This window comes from Asterias rubens, chromosome 15 (assembly GCF_902459465.1).
Source record: "Asterias rubens chromosome 15, eAstRub1.3, whole genome shotgun sequence".
NCBI lineage: Eukaryota > Metazoa > Echinodermata > Asteroidea > Forcipulatida > Asteriidae > Asterias > Asterias rubens.
Genome location: NC_047076.1, coordinates 14114935 through 14129350, shown reverse-complemented (window position 1 = coordinate 14129350; position 14416 = coordinate 14114935). Strand labels below are relative to the sequence as shown.

Here is a 14416-nt window from a genome sequence, read left to right as displayed (position 1 = left end):
TTTGTGCTTAGCAGCTCCATGAAATTGGGCCCTGTTCACCCCAGAGAAACCTTTAACTGCACCCATCCAATTTGGTCTCCCCTCACCCTAATCTCACCCCTCGCCTCCATCGTCTTCCCATCCCTGCTTTTAATCATGCTACCCCGCCCCGCTTTGATCATGTCACCCCGCCATTAATCTTTTACCCCTCCCCCCGGCTTTTAATCATGTTACCCCGTCATTAATCTTTTAGCCTGCCCCGCCTTAGCCCCGCCCTGCCTTTGATTATTTGTTACCCTATAGCACTTTCCATAGCATCATCAGTCACATGTTCCAAAGTGTCACACATAGAAAGCCGTTTATGTCTTCAATACGCCATTTTTTATTGTACTTTTTGCAATAATCTAGTTTTACTAAAGAGTGTTCTAAATTTTTTATAACAGTATTTACCTTGCATATATTATCTCTGTGACATCCATGTTTTATTTTTACAATTAATTTGGATGAAACATAATATAAACTTCAATTGTGCATTTTTAAATATAAATACATGTAGTTCTTTGCAGAGTTTTAAATGTCTAGGTTATGCGCATGGTGTTTTTCTTTAAACGAAAATTGTGATATTAAAAAATAAAGTCCTTTCTTTATGCAAACAAACATTTTTTGGGTATGTTTTCCTATTCTACTGAAATCCCAAAAATTAAGTCCATATCAAAACCTAACAGCCCCCAACCACTTTGGTGGGTTTGCAAGTTCGCAGCTGTGCAAGTGTTACCTGTGGGGTTTTAATTTGCTCCCTGGTAATTTAACATTGTACAGTCTAATTATACAAATTGAATATTATGCTATGAAATGATAGATGTGAACAAAAAATTGAAATTTCAAATATATTTACAGTCCTTTGAAATTGGTAAATAAATTAAAATATATCAGTAGTTACATGGTTTTTACTCCTGCCGTCGATTTCACCAAACTCTTCCTAACTTGGGATTAATCTTTGGACTGGTTCAATTCCTTATCCAAATACGTAGGACGCATTGAACCCATCCTAAGTTAGGATTTATCCTTGGGTTTTGCGAAATCGACGGCTGGTAATTAACAGGTTTGGGGGTTGATGAACTTTCAATAGTTTGTGATTATCCTAACAGTTATTTGCTACATCATTGAATATTAATTTATAGAAACACTTATGAGGCATATGTGGCAGGTAATAATATTTAAGTTTGTTGTGACACAGCGAGATTTCCAGCCAGAATCTTAGACATATCGGTTATAATTTCTTTTGTAACATCTTGGCTGGATCGAACTCTTCTTTGGGTGGATTGCAACGAAATGACCAAGGTAGTTCATGAATAGGATCCCCTTCATCTAAAACTACGTACAATCTTTTCATCATTCGTCTCACATCATCTGAAGGTGACCAGTTTTCATTATACGTCTTATACATCATCGTTGATAATGCCGAGAGGTCAAAATGATGAAGATGTAGCTTCTTACTCGGTTTCTTGAGTCTCCACACTGAGCCAGGAGGACTTATACATTTAGCTTTCAAGAAACATTTTCTTAGATTTGGAATAGCTTCATTGAACAGAGTTGAATTCATAACAAAGAGCAGCATATCCCCTGATGCAATAGGGCCTTTTGATTTACTCTTACTGAGTTTTGTTGTTGATACTTGCATGTGTCTTAGCATAGTGGCATGTGTGGCTTGCAATAATGAATAATCATCTGTCATACTTGGAATAACTCCATGCATTTGTTTAGTGAATGGAAAAAGGATGTTAATTGGGGCTCTGAATCGCAGATGAGGGTGTGCATAAAACACTGAACCAAACTCCTCCAGTGTTTCCTGTAAAAAATAGTCAAGAAATGGAAAAGTCATTTTAAAGTGGTATTCATAAACAATGTTGTTTTAAAAAGTGATCAATACAACATTTATTTCTTTGCATTAAAGGCCCTGTACACACTTGGTAATTACTCAAAATATAAATTAGCATAACCTTACTTGGTAACGAGCAATGGAGAGCTGTTGATAGTATAAAACATTGTGAGAAACGGCTCCCTCTGAAGTAACATACTTTTTTAGGAGGGGGGAATTTCTCACTAAAATAATAAAAGACTTCTGGCTCTCTAGCAGCCTTTTATTTTTATCTGAAAGCACACTTTTTTGTACAAGAAGGTTTTTTCTCATTCATCATTTGCTTGCAACGTCAATGAACAATTGAGTCAAAATTTCCGCAGGCTTGTTATCTTATGCACATGTTGGGATACACAAAGTGAGAAGACTGGTCTTTGACAAACGTGTTAATCAGTGCCTTTATGGGATACACCAAGTGAGAAGACTGGTCTTTGACAAACGTGTTAATCAGTGCCTTTATGGAGAATGGACGAGAAAGTGTAGATGTATTTGATACTTACTGTAATAACGATCAACTTCCAAGCATTGTTTCTTAGAATCCTTACATGGGCAGGGTAAAGTGTGAAGTTAAACTTTCTTACTTCCACATTACACAGAGGAAGAAGCTGTAGAAAATAGTCAAAATATAAAGCAATTAACAACAGTGATTATTATAATTAGTGAAGCTTTGTTATCCAATGGGAGACTTTGGGTGGCAGCAGACTTGCCAGGTAAACGTCCATTGTTTACGTGGTTCTGAGTCTGCGCACATTACCGAGACGATGGATTTTACCTGGTAAGTCTGCTGCCACCAAGCGTCCCGAAAGTCTCCCATTGATGTATATACAACAACTTATTATTTATGTTCGAAATGATACTATGGTGGTGGAACTGGACGTGTCGTGGTAATCAAACTCTGGTGTTTCTGATCAGCAGAGTGTGGGTTCAAGTCCCAGTCGTGACACTTGTGTCCTTAAGCAAGTCACGTAACCATTGCTTCGTCCTTCGAATGGGATGTAAAGCCGTTGGTCCCAGTGCACTTATCGAAAAGAGAAGGGGTTCGCCCCGGTGTTCCTGGCTGTGGCTGCTGAATGTGCCGTAGCACCTTGTATACCCTTATAGGTGCTTCATAATTGGATCTTAGTATTTATAACTTTCAATAACCTCTCTTTCTGTATCTACTAAGTGCCTTGAGTACCTTGTTGGTAGATAAGTGCGCTATATAAGACTTCGATATTATTATCATTAACCCTACTTACTCGTTGTAATGTTCGCTTCTGCAATCCTAAGTCATAGATAATGATCTTCTTGAAGGGCATGTGTATTTGTGCTGAAGCCACGAGACCAACACCTTCCTCTTCTGTATATTGTGAAAGGCCAGTAACTATAACAGTCTGCTGGTCAAGATCACCAAGATCTACATCACCCCATGAAATGTCCACATCAATACCTTCAAAACCAAAAGTAAAGTTATTGCACACTTGACACTATTGTCAAAGACCAGTCTTCTCACTTGGTGTATCTCAACATATACATAAATAACAAACCTGTGAAAATTTTAGCTCAATTAGTCATTGAAGTTGGAGATAACAATGATTTCATTGTTATCTCCAACTTCAATGACTAATTGAGCTAAAAAGAAAAACACCCCCACTTGTGTTTCATACTTTATCAAGATGGTCTGAGGGTCATCACCCTGTTTATTTATTTATGTGTTTATGTCCCTCATACGGTTATTTTTATGTTTTGATGAAATAAATAAATAAATTACCAAGGTTTTATGCTAATAATTATTTGGAGTAGTTACCAATAGTGGCCACTGCCTTTAAACAAAAACACCATACACCCCAACAAACAAACAAATTTAAAACGTGTTTACAAAACCTATGGAACAAAGATTGTACATAATTTACTTGTAATTCTTTACCTTTCTTTGAGGCATTGATCATTCGCATGTAACTTGGTACTTGAAGTAGATGTCTAGGGGGTGCTTGTTTAGCAAATGGTAAGAGTAAAGTGTCTTCGTTGTCAACATGTTGAGGTGAAACGTCTTTAGTCTTGACTGAACGTTCCTTGACGATGTTGTCAATTCTTTCTCTGAAACTTGCTTCTGTGGTCTGACTCTTGGCTTTTCCTGTTTCATAATATAGATAGTGCTCGTTAATTTATTGTTATTTTAATGGTAATTTGATTAATAACATGTTTAGGGGAAAAAAATTACAATTAAAATCTATTACAAGTATGGAGCACTGACTTGGGCCCAATTTCATAGAGCTGCTTAAGCACAAAAAGTAGCTAAAGCATAAGAATGCGTACCAGAATTAGGTTACTGGCTAAACTACCATGTCACATGTACAATTTGTGACTGGTATCCTGCTAATTTCTGTTTAGCAGACAAATGTTGAGCAATATTTTCTGCTTAAGCAGGGCCAAATATCATGGCTATGCTTACCGCTGAATTCTGCGCTTACGATTACAATTCCCTCACGTGCAAGCGCCAAAGTTCTGCGCTAGCCTTGTAAGCGTAGAATGCCTAGTAACGTGGAAAATGCACGCGCAGAAGCCGCTAACCCGTGAAATACGCTTGCCACGAAGTTGGGCCCAGCTCTATGAAATTGTGCCATGGCCTAACTGAAAATAGGAAAATTTGATTTCCGTGTTGATTTTGAACTATTAGTTGTTTTAGCAGTTTCTAAAATACTTAATATTGGTGACATGTACATCCTAATTGTTATGCTTATATTGATCTCAATTTGTCTGGAATAAGCTTGCCTTTTTGTGGTTCCTGGAATGCAATATATGTTGCAGAGAAAAGGAAAAGAGCAATTCCACATATCATTAGGTTTGTCAGCTTCATCAGTCGCATTGTCTGCAAAACAAAACAAACTCAAATTAGTTCAAACCACAACAGCAAAAGTGACAGAGTGTTGTTGAATTAATTAAAGATGCTATGTCAGATTTTTGGCTGATTTTACCCAAAAGTGTTGATGGGGGTCGAGAAAATTACAAGCTTTCATTTGAGCCATTGCTCGAAAAAGTCTGCCAATTATTAGTAGCAGTGAAATAAAGTGCTCAAAATTAGTTTTTGTCAGATCCCGACAATATATCACGTGACTAATTCTTATGTGTTTTATAAGAAACGTTTGAAATTTTTGTCATGGTTCCTGACCATTAAAAGTAAAAAGTTAAACTTGTTTTCGTTAGAGCGGGTGGTACTCTGTGAAATACCATTCACTCAAAAGATCTATTTTATAATGTTTGGGGCCAAAATCTGACATAGCATCCTTAAATTAATCAAAGTGTTGAGTTTGTCCATGATTCTATAACTTTATGAATCAACAATAACTTTTGTTTTAGTGTCCATGGAATTGGAGACAGGGGTTAGGCATAGACATCTTCAAGCGATGTACACATTGAACAACAGTTCAGTACAGAACAACTTACGTTTTAGAAGTAGTCCCTACTTTGAGAATCCCATGATACACAGAATAAACCAACTAACTAGTATTTTATAACAACAGCTCACAAAACAACACAGTCGATCCACCGAATCAAATGCATTTTAGCATAAATCATCGTCTGGGAAACTCTGCTTAGCCGAAGATGGTGATTTTGCTAAACTTCTGATAATGAGTAGGCCTACTATTAGATGGCACAAATGTCTGTTCTTGTTTGAACTACCTGAATTGGCTGAACGTGTGATGTGGAATATTTTAGCATAGCACACCCTAAAGTAAACTTACTCTTTGCACTATGTGTATTTGTATTTAGGCTTTATGTCCCGACTGTTTCCGAGGTTTACAAACGTTGCATTCTGTTCGAGCGTGTACCCGGATGATTGTAAAGTTTCTTTTCCCATCTTGTGAAAAAAATCTTCATGAACTTTATGAGCATTCCATAGATCCTGTGGAAATACTTAGTCAGTTTCTAGGCCAATGAGGAAAAAGGGTGATGATAATGACAGACAGAGAAGTAATTTTTAGGTAGGCCCCCTACTTTTTAACTTACCCTCATTTTGATCAATGTTGGTTTCTCTGGTTAATTGCGGCACTGTGTGTAGGCCGACTGAGGGAATGTGTGATAAGACATTCGTTTGTAAAGTGGCGACTGTCAAACGCAACAATCATGGAGCCTATGGAATGTAGAATGACACGACCAGGAATTCAATCGTATTGAACTTCCATTGATTATTCTTTCAACCATGTTAACTATGGGGCGCAGTTAATTTAAAGGCAGTGGACACTAAAAAACTAACAACCCTTGTGCGACATGAGAGTGATATGACGAATTGGTAATCCTGATCACCTTGATTGGACAAGATAGCACCCACAATATCATGCGCTGTATGGACATTTTCTCCTAGGACGTGGTTCAATGAACAAGGATTCCTTTCACACGATAATGTAGCCCACGTCATTGGTCAAAACTTCTGCTAGTGTAAGATTTTGTTGTAGGTCCGGACCTCCGACAAAATGTAGCATGTTGGACAAGATTTGACAAGGGACCCTGGACACTCCAAAAAATTGTGTCCTTTCACACGAGGTGTATTTTGTAAAATCTTACAACCATTGCTACAATTTAGCAAGGGACCCTTGCTAAATTGCTCTCGTGTGAAAGGGGCTTTAATCGTTACCTCGCTACCAGTCAATATGTGTATGAATAGTGTACTTCAGGCCCAGTGACCAGGGGAAGGGGGAATAACGTTCCCGTTGGAAGCGCTTTGAGATCGCCGGCCCTCGTGAAAAGCGCTATATAAAAACTGACTATCGACTTGTACACAAGTCTACCATTGGCTGGTTATTGACACGAATTGCGAATTAAACCATGAGGGCGCTATTGACTCAATTTCTTCATTTTAGGCCCGTTCGACGATTCGGTATTACTTGTCGAAATTCTTGTTTTTTTCCCTCCAGAGCCCGGTAAAAAGTTTACAAACAAAATGTTAGCTTCAATGTTGAAAGAACACCAGTCAAAGCAATCTTCTAAGAAAGATCAGCAAGGTAGGCCTATATAGGTTATTTATAAATTTAGGTAGAAGAGGTCATTTATATTGTAATCAAAATTAAGTCATGACACCCATATTCTACTTCTCTACTTCTAACAAGGTGATACTTGGCAATGCAATGTCTGTAAAGTGTAAGTAAGTGTATACAAACTTTAAGTTGTACAGATCATCATAGACTTCTCTTGACAGAAGGTTGGATCACTTTCCGGGCGCCACCACTTTTTCACTCATTTTTACAAAAAGAGACATCTCATTGAGGTAAATTAGAGTAAATTAGATACTATATTATTTCATATCAAATGAAAAAGTGGTGATACCATCCATACCAGAAGGTTTTGCTGTCTCCCCCCCCCCCTGCTCAATCTTCCTAATTGTATGAACAAAAATTAAAAAAATAAATTCCAAACTCTCACCATAGAGCAAGGTTGCTCTATGCTCCCACCAAATCTTCAAAAGTAGTTACATTCACAATCTTGGCCTAAACGAAAAAAAAAAAAAAAAAAAAGGAATTAGACGACGCTCTCCTGACCTCCTTGTTAAGTTCCCCAGCGCTGGAAGCTTCAGTCAGGAGGAAAATCTTATGTACCAAGTACCAAGTAACAAAAGAACAAGATTCAGCACACATACTTGTATGTGGAGGTTATTTGGAAGTATTGTCCATGCACAAAAGTCAGCAAGGATTCACTTTTATTGATCAATTAATTTATATTTTGTAAATTTTATTTTGATAGAAAAAAGGCGTAAAGAGGCAACAGCGTCTGCCATTGCAGTTACTAAAGCCTTGGTTGGGAACGTCAACAACAGGTGAAGTTCTTATTCTTCCTAATTGTTTGCACCTCTACAATTTTTTGTCAGACATCCATCTAAGAAATTAAATTATGTGACATGGCCAGATTGGCAAGTAATGATTTCCATCATGGGTGCAAGGAATGTAGCCCACCTTGTTGGGTTGTTTTGGTTCTCTTTTAACATCTGGTGGATTTTGCAGATAGTTGAGACCAGTCTTACCTTGAGAATTTGAGATAGGAACTTAGGACTAGCCTTAAGTTTTAATATCTCCTAGGACTAGTCCTAAGTTAGGACTAGTCCTAACTCTTTGTGAAATCGACCCGCTTACCACTAGACAATCTCTTGGAGAGACATCTACTCTTGAATGGTAAAGGTCATTGAATCTCACCCGAGTATAAACCTGGGGATTTTGTAACAGGTTTTAGGATTTAGTGCTTCACACATGTTAGTGCTTGGGTTAAACCAAATAATATTCTTTTTAATGTTGATTAATTTCACAGAGTATCCATGGCATACACAAATGAAAAGCGACTTGACACTGAAGCTAGACATCTACAAGCTAATGCAGCCCAGTTTGCCAAGCAAAGTATGCAATGGTTGTCTTTAATAGAAAACTTCAACACGGCACTCAAGGTAAATATCCAACTAGCTCAACAAGGTGGGCTAAATCCAAATGCATACTATCCATGCATATCATACATGTACATGATGATTTACCCTTTTGATGTACAATTGGTTAGTGTGTACTAAAACTTCATTTGGATTTTATACGGAATGGATATTTGTTTGTAATCAACTTGCATTTGTTTGATATAAACTAGACTGAATTGGCTGCAAGAGCTGTCAGATCAGGGGTTGTATTCACAAAGATAGTTCTAACTTAGGACTCGTCCTATGACTGTTTAAAAATTGAAGGCTAATGGCAAGTAAGGACGACTAACTCATCCTAACTCAAGATAAGACTAGTCTTAACTCTTTGTGAAATCCACCCCTGATCTTCTAAACAAACCTTGTCGTTAGACTGATTTAGCTGGAAGAGATGTCATACTTGTGTCAGGTCAGGGTTTGATTTCACATTTATAGTTGTGACTAAGGACTAGTCCTACGACTCTTTAGGACTTATTAAAAACTTAAGGCTAGTCCTATTAAAGCTAGTTCCCACTCAAGATAAGTATAGTCTTAACTCTTTGTGAAATCCACGCGGGATCTTCTAAACAAACTTTGTCGTTAGACAACAAAATCCACTCTGAGTCAAATTACTGCAATCATATTCTGAACTTGATAATTGTATCAATGATAACTTATTTATGATTTAATTGCAGGAACTTGGTGATGTTGAGAACTGGGCTAAGAGTATAGAGGTTGACATGCACACAATATCAAGTGCATTGGAATATGCATTAAAAGGTTAGCTGCTCATTTATTCTCAATAATAACAAACAAATAATAATAGTAATGTTGAACATTTCTAGTGCGCCTTGTCTGTCAATGATGTTACTCCTGGCTAAAAAAAACCAAGAAATCAGCTAATACACAACGACACAAGACAATCAAAAGCTTGAAGGCTATTGTTTCCGAAATAGATATGTGTAACAAGCATTAGCGCTTTTCACAGCCGAAGGGCGTCTTTAACGCTTTCAACATTATTACCCCTGGTCACTGGGCCTTGAATCAATCAGGTACTCATTTTCCCCTGGGTGGAGAGAAGCAATTATAGTGAAGTGTCTTGCTCAGGGACACAAGTGTTAGGACCGGGATTCAAAACCACACTCTGCTGAAAAGAAACACCAGAGCTCAAGTTCGGCGCTCTTAGCTGCTCAGCCAAAACACCCTACAGTGACAAGCCATGATTGTAAATGTATGTTTATACTGAATATCAAAAATGAGGCCCTTTCTAATACAGTCTTTAAGCAGCAGTCTACAAAACACACTGTTTTAAAGGCAGTGGACACTATTGGTAATTACTCAAAATAATTATTAAAATAAAACCTTACTTGGTGACAAGTAATGGAGAACTGTTGATACTATAAAACTTGTGAGAAATGACTCCCTCAGATGTGGCACATTTTTTGAGAAAAAAAGTAATTTTCCACAAATTTGATTTTGATACTCAAAATCGAGCATCGGAAAGCACTCAACACATTTTCACAGGTTTGTTATTTTGTGCATATTGTTGGACACACCAAGTGAGAAGACTGGTCTTTGACAATTACCAATAGTGTCCAGTTTCATTAATGTATAAAATTACCTTATTTGTGTTCATTTCTTTCTTTTTTGTAGATACTTGATGAGAGTCCAGTTCAACTATTATCAGCAACTCATCGATGTGTAGCCAAAGATTGTAAATGGAGAAATAGTATTGCAATGAAGAAACAGACTCTACATGTCAAGGATTTCAACTCATCCTGATGTATTATGAATGTTTGATATCAACAAGACCTCCAAGTAATTCGATCTTATTAAATCCAAAGACTTCAATGTGTATTGACCCTTTGCACGCGCGTCACACTCGGCGAATGATGCCACGCTCACCATGTTGGTGGTCAATAGGTTTACGTGGAGAACGTTGTGTCGCCTAAAACGCGCACTTCTCTGAATAAAACAAATTGACATTGACCACCAAAACGGCGCATCCAAGATGATTCTGATTACGACGTCAGATGAATTGCGTCAAGTCTTTTAAAACATGTAGTTGTTAATCAAAAGTCTATACAATCATGTACATTGTATAATATATGTTGACTAACAAGAACTTACAATTTGTATTTTAGGGGGGGGGGTCTATTTAAAGACAGTGGACACTATTGGTAATTGTCATTTGTCAAAGACTAGCCTTCTCACTTGGTGTATCTCAACATATGCATAAAATAACAAACCTGTGAAAATTTGAGCTCAATTGGTCGTGGAAGTAGTTGCAAGATAATAATGAAAGAAAAAAACACCCTTGTCGCACAAAGTTGTGTGCTTTCAGATGCTTGATTTCGAGACCTCAAAATCTAATTCCGAGGTCTTGAAATAAAATTTGTGGAAAATTACTTTTTTCTCAAAAACTACGTTACTTCAGAGGGAGCCGTTTCTCACAATGTTTTATACTATTAATAGCTCTCCATTGAGAGTAATAACTAAGGCAATCAATGTGTGGTGAAGGTGTTTTCAACTAATGGTTTAAACCCAACGAGGCCTGGTTCTTGTCGAAGTAAATTATAAAGAACCAGGCCTCGGCGGGTTTAAACCACGAGTTGAAAACTGATTCAACACACTTTGATTTCCATTCATAAATACTTTTTTGCTCAAAAAACATCAACAATTTGGGTCAAAAAAAGTAATAGTTGCAAAAATTATAATTGTTCAATGATTTCTTTTAACAAAACGCCCCTCCAGCTATGAAATGGTAAGGCCCTCCGTCGCCCTTGGATAAACAACTCCTTAAAAAGGAATGATGTGGCACAACTGTCCCGGCAATTGCTCTCGAGGTGCAAGCTCGCGTGTCACGCCCATGTTTCAACACTTTTTACTGTTCATAAACAAAGGTTTATACACACCCACGTGGTGCGCTCTCCGCCAATAGGAATAGCGAAACTGTCCGAGGTATTTATGAATAAGTTGTTATGCTACTAATTGCTTTGAGTAATTACCAACAGTGTCCAGTGCCGTTAAGCTTGGCCCTATGCTTTCATAAGTTTCCCATGAGCAGTGTACAACCATTAATATTTTAAATTAAATGAACTGTACATATATTTACAGCGACTACATTTGAATAAGTTTATTCATTCATTTGGTGATAAGGAAAGTTGCAACATTAGCAGGAGTTATTAAGTTTATGTTCATACACAATATTAAAAAAATATTCATTCATGGTACCAATTTTAGATTTGTATCTGTTGAAAAAAGTCAGTCTAATAGTCAAAATAAATCTTTACCTTGCTGCGTTGTAAACAAATTGGGATACGTATACAGGCCCGATACTTCACAGAGGCAACGGAGGCGATTGCCTTCGTTGCCCCTTGCCATTGCCTTGGTGCCCTTGAAATGCTCCAGTAGAAATTTACAATTTCCTCATAGGGTGCCCTTTGCCAAAGAGAAAATGCCTTGGTGCCCTTGCAAAAACGAAGCATACAGGCCTGCGTATACATTGTTTACAAATAAAGCATTAAATTATTCACCAGTCTGTTTTTGCAAGTAAAATAAACAATGGTCCTTAAAGAGGTTTTTAAAAAGCACCACATTTTGCCTGCATTTTAAAAAGCGATAACGCAACACTTGACTGTTTGAACTGCAGTAAATGTATTAAAAAATAGTTACCCATTGTCTTACAAAGCATAAAAATAATGAACAAATTCTACTTCAACTTGTCTGTTTTGTAACCTTTTTTAATTCCTGTGTTCAATGCTCAATGACCATAAAACAGTGATGCCTAAAGCAGTCCGTATGCAGTCTGCAAAGTCTGAAATGGTCGTCATAAGGATCATATTGCCTTGTTGGTCTTTGAAAAGCGTTTGAAACCATTTCTATTGGCATGGAATACATAAGGTTAGAAAGATATTTTAAAAGTAGAATAGAATGAACCAAACAAGTATCCCTCGAAATTGAACGGTTTTCCTTTTACGTCGGATACTAACACAGTCGGCCATTTTATGGCACCAAAAATTTGACTCCACGAAATGGCCGACGGTGTTTCTTTGCGACCTATACGGGAAATCGTGTAATTTCGAGGCACATTTGTGTGGATTATTATATTCTACTTATAAATTATCTATCTAACAATTTTAATTTCATAACAAACGGCTTAAGACGCTTTTCAAAGACAAACTTGACCGATCCAGGCAACATGTTCCTTTAAGACCGAGTCAAGACAGTACTCTTTTTTATTTCCATGCTAATTATTTCAAATTTGTTGGGAGATAGTTTTCAGACTCCAAATTCTGCGATCAATTTGTCCAGTTCTGCTTCTACATCAGCTCTTTTTGAAAGCTTTTCTAACTGATCATGAGTTGGTTCCTCAATCTCCTTTGAATCAATCTTTGCTTGTAGGTCATCAATCTGACGTAACTTCTTTCTTAATGTCTTTGCACGTTTATCAGGAGGTGCTGTAGCAACCCTACCTCCCGTTGGTTCTTTCTGACCCGCGGATAAACTCAGTCCTGATAATGTATCCGTGGTTTCTGATACATCATCCTTGCCTGAACCGTCTCCAGATTTGTCGCCAACTGATTTATCTTGGCGTTTCTGTCTGCGTTTTTCGTTTTTCTTTGCTGACTTGGAAAGGTTTTTTGTTTGCTGCTGAGCGATTGGAGTAGGGTCAATGTGTAATCCTGGTGGTAGAGTTGGTCGGCTGTTCATCCATTTCTTACCCTTAGTTTCAAACCTGAAACAAGTAAATCAGAGAAGATAACTGGAGTAAGACGCAATATTTTATGATGTCTGTTTCAGACAGTCTTGCAAATTATTTAAGTTCTGTACATGTAGATATAATGTACCCACTTTTAGGTTACAACACAAGGCTGCAAAGACAGACCATTGCACTAGAAATATAAGACTACCAGCAACCTTTTTACTGCATAATTTAAAAGCCAGACCCAGTAAATGGGGGCTCTGTACTTGTTTAACAAATTTTGCCATTTGCTTTTTCATACAATTGACTCTTACGTGTGAAAATGCAAATGTCAAAAAAGTGTTCAATGAGTCCTAGTTACTGGGTCTAGCAAAGAGCAAAGCTTTTTACCCCAAACCTCAAAACTACAGTAAAGCATCTCATAATGTTTCTAGAATAAGCTGATTGTCGACTCACGCTGGTACTTCTTCTTGAGGAACGTAACCATCTTTCACTCGTCTAGCTTTTCTCCACGTTCCATCTGGACGCTGGGTTGCTGGTATGTAAGTACCTGGAAAAAAAGTGTCAACATTAATTTATTTCTATTCACAAACTTTGCAATTCAAGTACAAAAAGTGTTGAAGAAGATGCCAGAGATACTTATAGTACACACTCACTGACAATCCACTCCCTATACATGGATGGAGGGATTCGCCGCATTCGCAAAATATTTTTTAAATCTATAAACTTTGCCAAATCGCAAGGGAAACAAGTGGCAGATTGTCTAAAATTGTGGAAACTGTTTTGCCTTTTAACAAAAGGGCATTTATGAATGGGAAGGAAAGAAAACCTGTGAAATATGCTTGCCAAGACTGCAAGACTAAGAAAGACTGAAGACTAAGTCAAAGTAAGAGCACAGAATTCAGCTTCCTCAAAAGCGTTGAGTACAGTACAGTAAGCTGAGCCATGAAATGGGGCATTGCAATGCATTGTTGAGTCGGTCGGGCTGGCTCCCGTACCCCTCCCCCCCCCCCCGAACAAATCGGTCATAACTTCAAGTTCAACTTCATAAGAAAATAGATTACTCTTACACTACAGAGTACAGTCTTACTCTTAATTATTAAGTCTTACTTTTAAATTAGAAGAAAAAAAAATAGGATTAAAAAAATGCAACTGGAACTATATTTTACCTGTTTCATCCGTCACCGTCTTAATGGTTGAAGCCATGGTAGCTGTTTTATAGGACTAATTGTAGTTTATTTAGATAATCTCAGAGATTATGACGTTTACACATCCCTTCTTGAATTGGTTGAATTCCGTACAACAAGATCTTGCAGAACAACCAGGCGCGCATCAGAAAATATAACAAGAAAATGGAGTTTAGGTACCAATCCTGAGTTATTCGTTGTAAAGTACCTAAATTTAGTCTGTGACC

At 37.5% G+C, this 14416-nt stretch overlaps 3 protein-coding genes across 5 annotated transcripts; 1 reads left to right on the top strand and 2 right to left on the bottom strand.

Moving 5' to 3' along the window:
* Nucleotides 1-212: 212 nt before the first annotated feature.
* On the bottom strand, nt 213-6135 carry LOC117300338. 3 transcript variants are annotated; one of them, XM_033784093.1, is made up of 6 exons: nt 5885-6135; nt 4649-4745; nt 3804-4010; nt 3136-3326; nt 2398-2502; nt 213-1828 (listed from the first exon to the last, which is right to left on the bottom strand). In XM_033784093.1, exons 1-6 carry the CDS (start codon nt 5888-5890, stop codon nt 1250-1252), a joined length of 1185 nt encoding a protein of 394 aa, XP_033639984.1. In that variant the 5' UTR covers nt 5891-6135; the 3' UTR covers nt 213-1249. The 3 variants fall into 3 exon arrangements, with proteins under 3 accessions (XP_033639984.1, XP_033639983.1, XP_033639985.1); XM_033784092.1 differs by lacking the exon at nt 5885-6135 and adding an exon at nt 5558-5619; XM_033784094.1 differs by lacking the exon at nt 5885-6135 and adding an exon at nt 5321-5548.
* Nucleotides 6136-6717: 582 nt separating this feature from the next.
* LOC117300068 (biogenesis of lysosome-related organelles complex 1 subunit 1-like) lies at nt 6718-10512 on the top strand. The gene is made up of 5 exons (XM_033783746.1): nt 6718-6876; nt 7613-7685; nt 8171-8303; nt 8993-9077; nt 9951-10512. The coding sequence occupies exons 1-5, from the start codon at nt 6816-6818 to the stop codon at nt 9956-9958; spliced, it is 360 nt and encodes a 119-aa protein (XP_033639637.1). The 5' UTR covers nt 6718-6815; the 3' UTR covers nt 9959-10512.
* Nucleotides 10513-11739: 1227 nt separating this feature from the next.
* Nucleotides 11740-14321, bottom strand: LOC117300020 (partner of Y14 and mago-like). Its single transcript, XM_033783670.1, has 3 exons — nt 14172-14321; nt 13459-13552; nt 11740-13035 (listed from the first exon to the last, which is right to left on the bottom strand). The coding sequence occupies exons 1-3, from the start codon at nt 14206-14208 to the stop codon at nt 12579-12581; spliced, it is 588 nt and encodes a 195-aa protein (XP_033639561.1). The 5' UTR covers nt 14209-14321; the 3' UTR covers nt 11740-12578.
* Between the last annotated feature and the right edge of the window lie 95 nt (nt 14322-14416).

What these genes read in the sequence shown, in the direction of transcription:
- LOC117300338 (XM_033784092.1), bottom strand. Translation starts at nt 5,596, where the DNA reads ATGCTAAAATATTCCACATCACACGTTCAGCCAATTCAG. An exon ending in ATTCCAGGAACCACAAAAAG is followed by an intron (nt 4,011 to 4,648) that starts GCAAGCTTATTC and finishes ATTATGAAACAG; the next exon opens with GAAAAGCCAAGAGTCAGACC. An exon ending in GGAAGTTGATCGTTATTACA is followed by an intron (nt 1,829 to 2,397) that starts GTAAGTATCAAA and finishes TATTTTTTACAG; the next exon opens with GAAACACTGGAGGAGTTTGG.
- LOC117300068 (XM_033783746.1), top strand. Translation starts at nt 6,816, where the DNA reads ATGTTAGCTTCAATGTTGAAAGAACACCAGTCAAAGCAATCTTCTAAG. An exon ending in TTCTAAGAAAGATCAGCAAG is followed by an intron (nt 6,877 to 7,612) that starts GTAGGCCTATAT and finishes TTATTTTGATAG; the next exon opens with AAAAAAGGCGTAAAGAGGCA. An exon ending in ACTTCAACACGGCACTCAAG is followed by an intron (nt 8,304 to 8,992) that starts GTAAATATCCAA and finishes ATTTAATTGCAG; the next exon opens with GAACTTGGTGATGTTGAGAA.
- LOC117300020 (XM_033783670.1), bottom strand. Translation starts at nt 14,208, where the DNA reads ATGGCTTCAACCATTAAGACGGTGACGGATGAAACAG. An exon ending in GACGGTGACGGATGAAACAG is followed by an intron (nt 13,553 to 14,171) that starts GTAAAATATAGT and finishes CTTTTTTTCCAG; the next exon opens with GTACTTACATACCAGCAACC. An exon ending in CCTCAAGAAGAAGTACCAGC is followed by an intron (nt 13,036 to 13,458) that starts GTGAGTCGACAA and finishes TACTTGTTTCAG; the next exon opens with GTTTGAAACTAAGGGTAAGA.